Genomic DNA, 11,014 nt, shown 5'->3' with positions numbered 1-11,014 from the left:
GATTATATTAGTCTTTATAATTATAATTTTTTAATTTTATAACCTAAAACAACGTCATTTTGAACTTATCGAAAATAATTTTATCTTCGGTGACTGGAGAAATTCTTTTCTCATATATAAATAATGAAAAATATCGATAACCAAAGTTTGACTTATAGAATAATTTTATATATGATCTGGGTATGAATAAAAAAACAAATTTTGTTATATTAAAGACTACTATATTGTGGGTTGGAATATGAATAAGAAAAGTTATATTACAACAGAATTTAAATTCATTTTCAAATATAATTTGTGTCAATATTATTGATTTTAAAATGCTTAAAGAAAAGAGACAAGAATTTCTGGTCTTTAAAAGTGTTAAGGTGTAGTCCCCCACCATAAGAGGTAATCCGAAATAGTAGTAGTTCTCTTTGGATCTCACCATCATCATCATCACCATTATCATCATAATACACTGACTACACGCATCTGACACAGACACTTCCCCTTTCACACTGCATCTTTCATTCCAAAATACACTCTCTCCAACCCCATTACCCCAATATGACAAAGAACAAACCTTTGCCGTTTCATTATTGAACTTGTCTCAAAACAGAAACAACGCTTTGCCTTGTTTTCCTTATGGAAATCACACAACACAGCACAGCCAAAGTTAAAGTTTCATCACCTCCAGTTTCACTTTCACCTTCCGAGGTTGTCTTCCGTGTCCTGTCTCAAAAAGTATACTCTTTTTCCTTGTGTCTACACACCCTCTTGAGCCCTGTGTTTTTTTGTCTTGAAAATGGAAGCTTTTGCCCCACAGAGGATAACTGATGGTGCAATTGGAAGTGGGTATGCTCCATCTTCATCTCTGGTTTTGGATAGAGAGAGGGGAGAGCTTGTGGAGGCCCCTATGAAGTTGGAACGCAAGGGTGTGTCCCCTGAGAGAAGTATTGAAGCTTTGAGGAACCATAGTGAGGCAGAGCGGAAGAGGAGAGCAAGAATTAATGCACATCTTGATACACTTCGCAGTGTTATTCCAGGTGCTAAGAAGGTTAGTTCAATATAATGCTTTCTCTATTATCAATTTTTTTTTTTTTATTTACACAACTAGTAAATGCTAGCTTTGTTCAAGTTGAGAACAGGTTCTTCTGTCATCTGTGGCAGTTACATGATTAACTTAAAATACAGGATTATGATTGGCTTAGTTTATGAGTTGTTCAATTATTGTTGCATGTTAAATTAGGGAAATCTGTGGGCCAGATTATTATTATTTAATGCTTGCTTTTTTTTTTTTTTTTATATATATATATATATATTTTATTTTCCTTGTAAAATATGTATTAATATGATTTGGTTAGTTGGTGATTATTGTTGACCTTAGCAAGTCATTTCTTTGAATTGGGTCATAAAACAATAATGGAAGTGATACTTCTTAAACAATTAACTTCAAAATGTATTAAAAGATTTTTTGGATGCTCAAACAATTGGAGTGGAAATCAGGTAGTAAATGACCATATTTTGGGACTCATATTTGAGTAAAGCCATTTTGTTCGGTTCTGAAGTCTTGCTTCTTCTTTTTTTTTAGTTGATGTAGTTTTTTATTTTCAAGGACACAATTTCAGTTTTCTTTTACTAAAAGAAGGGATGAGAAGAACTTGATATTAACTATGAAACCTAGTTATGCTCACAATTTGAATCATGAAACATGTCAGTAGACTCAGTACAAACGTGTTAAATTATTCATTCATAGCTTGAAAATCTGAGTTTTTCTTTGTATGCTTTTATGAATAGATGGACAAAGCATCTTTACTGGCTGAGGTTATTAGACACATGAAGGATCTGAAAACAAATGCTGCACAAGCTAGTGAAGGCTTAATGATACCAAAGGACAATGATGAAGTAAGAGTTGAAGAACAGGAGGGTGGGTTGAATGGTTTCCCTTTTTCAATAAGGGCATCACTATGTTGTGAATACAAACCTGGTTTATTGTCTGAAATAAGACAAGCACTTGATGCACTTCATCTTATGATCAGAAGGGCAGAGATTGCAACCTTGGGTGGCAGGATGAAGAATGTCTTTGTGATAATTAGCTGCAAAGAACAGAACTTTGAAGATGCTGAATACCGTCAATTTCTTGCTGGCTCAGTTCACCAAGCTCTTAGTTCTGTACTTGATAGATTTTCTGTTTCACAGGATATCTCAGAAACCAGAAAGAGAAGGAGGATTTCTATATTCAGTTCATCATCTTTAGGAGATTTCTTGTGAGAACTTTTTTTTCTTAAAGTAATCTAAATCTCCATATGCATAGCATATATCTGATTAGGAGTGAGTGATAGTAGCAATTTCACGTGGCATGGAAACTCGAGTAGATATAATGAAATGTTGTCTTTCCACTCTTCTAATGTGGATAGCTGCATCTTTTAATCTTTTGACCAAAGACACAATGAAGTCTTTCTATGATAATGTGACTTGATTAGAGAAAAGCTTCTTCTGTCATGAATTCTCTTCTCTTAGTAATATTTATAGATATAAATTCAAACCTTCACCTTAAGCTTTTGAGAGATAATTGGTTGGGATAGTTGGTTCTTATGACTATGTATAAAGCAAGCAAAACATTTGTATGCTGATATTTGAAAATTGTTAATAAATTGACCTATGTTATATTATGCTTTTGTACTTAAATTCCTAGGTTATTTTTCTCTTTAAATACATATTGAAACTCTACTCTTTGCTGAGCCAGGCTGCAGGGAAGGAATAAGATATCTATGTGATTGAAGACTACTCTAAAATTTATGGGTTCAGGTCATCTATATTTAGTAAGCAGCATGCACTATGAGAAATTCAATATACCATAAGCAAGTATGTTTGGAAAATCTGATAACTATGGATTGAGTTACATAAAGGTGTTAACTAAGCAATGATTTATAGAGGGTTACTTCTTGAAAGTTATGTTAATAATGGTTACATATGAGACTCATTTGATAACACCAGCGGATGCAGAAAATTTTATGAGAAAGGGTGAGGAAAACAAAATTCACAATAAGTTAAAGGAAAATAATATGATAGTCGATACGTAATTAGATTTGAAGAAGTTTTCAAATTTTCTTCATTCGCAAGAAATACAAAATATGGAGGTGGGTGAATTTATGCTATTCTATTATTTATTTTTGTCTTAATGTTAAAAAGATATGGGTTTAAATTTCGCTATGCATTTTTTTCCCCTTTTTTCATTCTTTTGTCTACTTTTCAAAATAAAAAAAAAAAAATTTTTGGTAACCTCCTTAAATCCGAGCCAGGAAATTAGATAAAAATGACTTTAATAAGAACTCAACAATATTAGCTTACAGAATACAGAATATAGAACGCTGCAACGTGCATGCTCCATCAAACACCCATAATTGTTTGCAGTTAGAAAATCACTGAAATCGTTTCTGTTGTCTATACTTTTCATTTTAGAGGTAGCGGGGAATCACCTTAGGGGGCGTTTGGTATGCGGGATTTTGAGAGATTCTCGGGAAACTGAATTTTTCTAAATTTTAAATTTTCAGATATTATCGTAAACTGAATGCAAAAATCATATTTTTGAAAATCGAGATTCCCGGACAAATAAAAATTTCTCCTGTACCAAACGCCCCCTTAGGTTAAGATGAACTTAAAACAATTAACTTATTGTAATTTTTAAAATTGTGACACTCATAATTTTTCTTCTTATTTACTTTGTGACCAGTCTGATTCGAGGTGAATCTCAGGTTAAGGTTTTAAACCTCTTCAAAAAAACAATACCGAAAAGAATTGAACACGTGCTTTTATCTCATGCACCACTGAGCTATATACGCTCGTCATCTTGATAAATTAGTTGAATCTTCTCCCATTATTTTATATTTATTATTAAACTAATATTGATTATTTACAAGTTATGAGAATGAGAGCATTGATTTAGAAACCCCAAAAATTTAACAATAAATTCTCAAAGGATAATATCTTATGTATGCATCAATTACAAAATCTAGTTGTGTGAATTTTTAAGAAAAAAATCACATAAAAGAGAATAAATATTAAAATATTGATTTTTATCCTTCGTTTCCTATTTGACTTAAAATCGAAGCAATCACTGCTCCAGTTACCAGATCCTCCATTTCAGACCGTCCATCCCAAAGGTATTCGAATCAGACGGTAACCGTAGCTCTGATGCAGAACCGTTTCGGTGCAGCGTCATCTCCTTCCTGAGAAGGAAGCCGAGACAAACCTTCCTTTCAGACACTTTCTCTCTCTTCATTCAACCAAAAAATTACCAAAACCAAACCCTAATTCTCTGAAATTCGATTCCGTTCCTGCAAAGTTCTTCTCCAAAATCAACGAATCCCACATACCCAGATCACTTTTCCACTGCCTCCTAATTCTCTGTCATCAAATTTGCAATCTTTCTCTGCCTCCCAATCATGGAGAAGGAGGAGAACAAGTCCGACATTCAGAAAAGTGGAGGCGAAAGCGAAGAGACCGAACCCATAGAGCTCGTTCTCTTTCAAGTGCCCGAGTGTTACGTCTACATAGTAAGTCTAGCTACTTTTTTATGATGGGTTTGTTTCAAAATGATTTTGATGAATTGGTTTTGGCAATGGGTTGTGATAAGAAGGTGGGAATTCAAGTTGCAATTGAATGGGGGTACAACATTTAAGCTTGTTAAGAAATTTTGGTGGCATTGAATGTTGCAATTTTTTTTTTAATTTTTTTTAATTTTTTTTTAAGTTGAATTTAGTGTCTGTGATGAAATGGGTAGCTTGGGATTTGAAAACTTTTGTGGTGTCAAGCTAATGGTTTTCTACTATTTATGCAGATACCTCCAAGAAAGAGTGCAGCTTCTTACAGGTTTGTGATCGACTTCAAATTATAGATCCTGATCTGTTGTGCTTGTGATCTGTTTAGTGCATCTTTAGCATAATGTTAAAGTTATTAATGTACTCTAGCTTGGTAAAGAAGCCGCACTTTTCATTGTCAATGAAAGTGTATCTTCCATTCATTAGAATTTTAGGATCTGTTTAGTACATTTTGCTAAATTTTCTAATTATTTTGTGTCATTCATTACCTGTGGAACTTCTCCTTTGGGAAGGAATTCATTTTCAACTTTTGCCAGTTTAGTGACTTGAAAAAAGAAAAAAAAATCTGGTTGCTGTTAAGGGTGTCAATTCCCAATATTTATATTTGTGAAGTTCATTTCAGGGCTGATGAATGGGATGTCAACAAATGGGCATGGGAAGGGATATTGAAAGTGATTAGCAAGGGAGAAGAATGCATCATAAGACTTGAAGATAAGAACACAGGTAAGATCATATTAAATCTGCTTTAGCTGGATTATACAGTTAATTGTTTTTTCTTTTGATTTTTATCACTGCAACAAATATATTTAACTAGGTGAGTTATATGCTCGGGCTTTTTTAAGAAATGGAGAGCCGCATCCTGTGGAACCTGTTATTGACAGCAGCAGGTGGTTTTCCATGACTTGATAGGTTTTAGATGTTCGCATACCTTTATATGCTTCAGGATGCTTAAATAATTGTACTTACATTCTGCAGATATTTTGTTCTGCGGATAGAAGAGAACATAGGTGAGCCATTATGTCTACATTTTGCTTTTCTTCTTCATATCTTCCCTTAATCTCCATATCACCAATGTATGGGCTAGCAGGGTAGGAGTTGTAATGGAAGGAAATAGGATAAAATAACTTGAGAACCTGTTTGGTTTAGTTCCCAAAATTAGATTTTAGTAAGCTGTAACAATGTTGTGAGCAGTTTTTTAAATATAGTTTCTATTCCTCTAAGAACAAAATACAACAACAATAGAGTTGCTTTTATCCCAAACTAGTTGGAGTTAGTAATTCATTAATCCATATAAAAGCAAGAACATATTAAGTAAAAGTAAATAATAAATTAGAAAAAATGATATATATAAATTTAAGGTTTCTCCTGCAAACAACATATAACTTTATTTCCTGTACGCATATGGAAGTGGGTGGACCTCACTTTTTCTTTCTTTTTCTAATAGGACCCCACACACTCTCATGTGTGTGTAGGAGAAGCATTAACCCCTATATATATATATATATATATATATATATATATATATATATATATATATATATGGGATTGGTTATTCTACCTACTTTTTTTTTTTACCTTTCTTACCTACTTCTCTTTAATACCATTGGATCAGAGTTTCTGGAGGAGAGAGAAAGAGTGAGATTCTGATCCAATGGTATTGAAGATGAGTAGGTAAGATAGGCAAGAAAAAAGGTAGGTAGAATATCCTATCCCTGTATATATATAATAAAAATTAGTTTCTATTCCTCTCAGAACAAAATAGAATAAAAAATTGAGCTTCCTATCAAGTATATGGGATAGGTTATTCTACCTACATTTTTTTCTTACCTTCCTTACCTACTCCTCTTTAATACCATTGGATTAGAATTTCAGGAGAAGAGAGAAAGAGTGAGATTCTGATCCAATGGTATTGAAGATGAGTAGGTAAGGTAGGCAAGAAAAAAAGGTAGGTAGAATATCCCTGTATATATATAATAAAAATTAGTTTCTATTCCTCTCGGAACAAAATAGAATGAAAAATCGAGCTTCCTATCAAGTATACGGGAGCAACTTCTTTTAGTTGTAGATTATTTATGTAGTCATTGTCAAGAATCTAGCTTGTTTGTGAAAGCTTTTGTAAACTCACTTGTAAGCATATTTCTGATTAAACCCTAGTACCGACGTGGTCTTTCAGTATTTAAGTAATCCTTGAATTTTCTAAAGAAACACCAGATGAGAACAAAAATTCCTGAAGGGCGCATCAATGGATAAATATCTTTTTTTTTGTTTGAGACTGATATAGGAAACCCTAGTTTTTATTTCGTCTGAATATGTGAACAATCATACTATGTTGCACCGACATCGACACGACATGACACGATGACACATTAATTCTAAAAATTGTTAGATTTCGATATGTTAGAACACGTTTTGATATTAAATAATATTTTTAATTTATGTAGTGTATATTATATTTAATATTCAATAATGTAAAAAAAATGAATCTAAACTTGTAATACCCATCAATTTTGCAAAGAAACATAAGATATCACAAATATTTATATAAACTCAATAAAATGGTAATCGTAATCCAACAAGTCTAATAGTTGGAATAAAAAATGTAATGCAACGCAACCTTTAAATTCTTTTTTGAGCCTCTGCAACATGTGTTGGAGTGTTGGGGAGTGTCAGTGTCAGGTTTTCTGAAGTGTCGGTGCATCATAGCAATGATAGAGTATAACAACCATAAAGATTCCTAACTTCAGAATCTTTACTTTTTTTGCACAAATTGTCTTGAAATTTCAACCGGCAACTTGTAGGCTGTATGACCAAGTAGTCTCAAAATTTGCTCATTGCACAAATTGTCTCAAAATCTCACAAATTCTCAGAATATGACCGTACCAGATCATATTTTTGGTACTCTACTACTTGTATATAGTGGGGTTCTATCCTTTTGCGCCAAATGGCTTTTACTATCTTCCACAGTTCCACTTTCTCTGTTTAACATTCATACTTTCTATCTCTCTATCCATCTAATCCTGCCCCCACTTCTCATGGTGCGTTAGCAGTACTTCCTTTTAGCATGAGCAAATTTACTTTAGTACTTTTTACCTCTTTCTTGTTTGGACTTTCAAGTTGAAAGACTGTTGAGTTTTGACCCCTTATTATGAAATACATATTTTACTTTTTTCTGCACTCTATTTCTTATCACTTATGAAGTGTGGTCTTTATAATTTGAAAATCATGCAGGTGGTCGCCTTCGGCATGCTTTTATTGGCTTAGGATTCCGAGAAAGAACAGAGGCTTATGACTTCCAAGCTGCCTTACATGATCATATGAAGTATCCTCCGTCTAGCATATTTTAGATTTATTATTTTTATTGTCTATCTCACCATCTGCAAAACTTGGCAATCTTTGCACATATTTTTTTATTCACATTTACATGGAGGCTGAAGGTCTTCATGCTGTGTATTTTACAAATCGAAACCATGTCTTTTCCTAAATCTTTGTGAAGATATCTGAACAAAAAGAAAACTGCAGAAGAGATGGAACAACATTACCAGCAAAGTTCCTCAGTTGATTACAGTTTGAAAGAAGGAGAGACTCTTGTACTGCAAATTAAGAACAATGTATGCAAAATCTGCATTTTCCTGTTGTTCATGAATCTTTATTCTTTTTTCAGTATCATGATCTCTATATTATCCTATATGTTATGTGCAGAGAAGTGGCCTCAATGTGAAGTCTAAGTTTTTTGACCAGGGTCTGAACAACTCTTCAGAAGAGAAGAGTGGAACAAAAGAATCTGTACCTAGTATTAAGTTACCACCACCTCCTCCAGCACCACTTTCACCCGCTGCTACCGTGCAGAATTCTCCGACAAACTCACCTACAAAATTCAGCCTTGAGAAAACTTCTGAAGTTGAGACCTCTAAAACAGTTAAAGAAGACACAGAACGTGAGAACTCTCCTGAAAATCAAAGCACACAGGATATACCAGATGATGATTTTGGCGATTTCCAAGCGGCTGGTTAACTTAACCATTGCGCTGTCTGAATTTGTGACGATTAGGAAACATGCAAAATTATACACTCATTGTTCATCTGGTAAATACCACAGACTGTTGATTCAGCTTGGAGATTCAATTAAGAAAGAAGAAACTACACTCTCTTCATAGGCAACAAAATGTCATTAAGAATCAACTTATATGGTTTGTAATCGGTGGTTGTTTTAGTTGCACTGCGAGGGCTACTACTATGAGAGATTTTCCTCCCTCTTGAGTCAATTTATTTCAGTTTTATGATTTCTTTACATTTCTCAGAATTGTCATGCTTCAATAGTCATTTGGTGTATCCTAAACAAGGGTGGGTTCATAGCTTTGTTGATAACATAAGAGCTGGTATTAAAAATTGAAACAAGATTGAGCGTTTATCGCCTTGTTGATTTGTTACATTATATGGTTGGGAATCAAGAATAGAAAAATGGACAGAGAGAAACGAAACCCAGATAACAAGACAATTTCTGCTGTCAATAATATGGGAACTCACAAGCCAGTGAAAATGGACAAAACTATGATTTGAGGTTTGAAAATGGGAAATAGTTCTCAAAGCCATGGTTCTAATCTGTTAAGCTCATTTTATAGTAGGCTATTTTTTCTTCTTAACATGCAAAACTCTATAATTTAGCGGGTTTGGATTAGGGTTTATCCATGAGTTATATCAAAATGTACATTATCTAAAAATAATATAAAAGTATAGATAAAATAAATAAAATTTAAATATTTATTAATATAAAATAAATTATATATAGTATAATAATATAAACATACTTTATAGGTTTCATTTTTTTAATGTTGCTTTAAAAAATATTGTCTAATGTTTACCGAAACGGCGTTGTTTTGTGATGGATATCATGTTGTATTTGTAATTATAATTTATTTCAGTGTTATAATAGTCTTTATTATTCTAATTTTTTAATCTTTTAACCTCAAAACGGCGTCGTTTCGGTGAATATTAGACAATATTTTCTAAAGTAACATTAGATACTTTATTCCCAATTATATATATATATATATATATATATATATATATATATATATATATATATATATATGTTTGTGTGTGTGTGTGTATATATATAATATAGGGTTTAAGATTTCTAAAGTTACTTTAGATAACTTGATCCAATGTTCACCAAAATACACACATAAAAGTGTGGGGCCATATTTTTTATTGTTTTTCTCTCTTCTCATCACATGGATCCCACTCATTTTTTTGGATACATTTTGATAAACATTAGATAAAGTTATCTAAAGTAATTTTAGAAACTTTAAGACCCTATATATCTTATATATATATATATATAATATGTGTATAATAATTATATTTTTTTAACGATTCAATAAGAATTTTAAAGATTTTTCCTTTCCTATTTATATTATATTTTATTCATTCTTATATGTCATTTTCAATAAAATCAATTATAGAATTAATATATATGTATGTATATAAATCCAATACTTAAAAATGCATTTATATCAAAATATGAATAAATTAGAAAAAATAAACTTATATTAAAGTATAATTTGCATTATCCGAGTCATCCAAACTTAAATTCATTAATGTGGAATAATAAAAAAAATATTATTTGTCTAATAATGAATAATTAATATTGTGCACTTGGATAAGTCCAACACGAATTGATCGTCACATATCTAATTTTAACATGATCATATGATGAATTTCAACCATTCAGTAACAGATAAATGATTACAGTTTTAATGATAAAATTTATAAAATAATAAGAAGAAATATTCAAATTAATTATTGATCAATGAGATGACATTGAATGGTTGAGATTTTTATGACCTACTCATATTAAAATTAAACAAGAAAGAACCTATTCTGAGATTCTTTTAAATCTTCCTCTTTTTTTGGCAAACAAATTAATAAATAATAAATTCTTGGTATTTGTTTTTAAGGATTTAAATCTAAAAAATTTATTTTGTAATTTTTTTATCATTTTATTAAATTTTAAATAATTTCATATAATTTAAAAAGTTTTAAGTATAATTTTTTAAGTTTCTAATTTTTTTTTATAATTTAACTAAGTTTTTAAATACATGTTTATTAATTATAAAAGTATAACTAAATTATTCAAATCTACAATAGTAGTACATAATATCTTACATAACTTCAAACATCCATTTATACTTTTAAAAATGTTAAAAGTATAAATTCAATAAAAAAATTCAGATTAAGAAATGTAAAATGTTAGTGTTACTTAGATTTGTTGTGGCATAAAAAAATAAGAGGATTATACAAAGTATTATTTAACTAATTTTTACAAAAGAAAAATCAAACTGTCAAAATTTTCATTTATATTAAAAGCATTTTTGAATAATAAATATTTCACTGTAATTGTTACTAGGAAAAATGTTTATCCTTTTAAATGACATC

The 11,014-nt window shown here is 31.2% G+C and overlaps 2 protein-coding genes across 2 annotated transcripts; both read left to right on the top strand.

Moving 5' to 3' along the window:
* The first annotated feature begins 378 nt into the window (after positions 1 to 378).
* LOC133295345 (transcription factor bHLH30-like) lies at positions 379 to 2,634 on the top strand. Its single transcript, XM_061494162.1, has 2 exons — positions 379 to 1,036; positions 1,777 to 2,634. Exons 1-2 carry the CDS (start codon positions 785 to 787, stop codon positions 2,248 to 2,250), a joined length of 726 nt encoding a protein of 241 aa, XP_061350146.1. The 5' UTR covers positions 379 to 784; the 3' UTR covers positions 2,251 to 2,634.
* Positions 2,635 to 4,091: 1,457 nt separating this feature from the next.
* Positions 4,092 to 8,917, top strand: LOC133295344 (uncharacterized protein At1g03900). Its single transcript, XM_061494161.1, has 8 exons — positions 4,092 to 4,535; positions 4,820 to 4,851; positions 5,203 to 5,303; positions 5,395 to 5,467; positions 5,556 to 5,587; positions 7,809 to 7,899; positions 8,074 to 8,188; positions 8,280 to 8,917. Exons 1-8 carry the CDS (start codon positions 4,425 to 4,427, stop codon positions 8,589 to 8,591), a joined length of 867 nt encoding a protein of 288 aa, XP_061350145.1. The 5' UTR covers positions 4,092 to 4,424; the 3' UTR covers positions 8,592 to 8,917.
* Positions 8,918 to 11,014: the final 2,097 nt, after the last annotated feature.

Source organism: Gastrolobium bilobum, unplaced genomic scaffold (genome assembly GCF_033153095.1).
Source record: "Gastrolobium bilobum isolate Gb01-03AN ecotype WA unplaced genomic scaffold, APGP_CSIRO_Gbil_v1 utg23985, whole genome shotgun sequence".
NCBI lineage: Eukaryota > Viridiplantae > Streptophyta > Magnoliopsida > Fabales > Fabaceae > Gastrolobium > Gastrolobium bilobum.
Note: the sequence above shows the minus strand (reverse complement) of the source record. Positions and strands in the feature narration are given on the sequence as shown.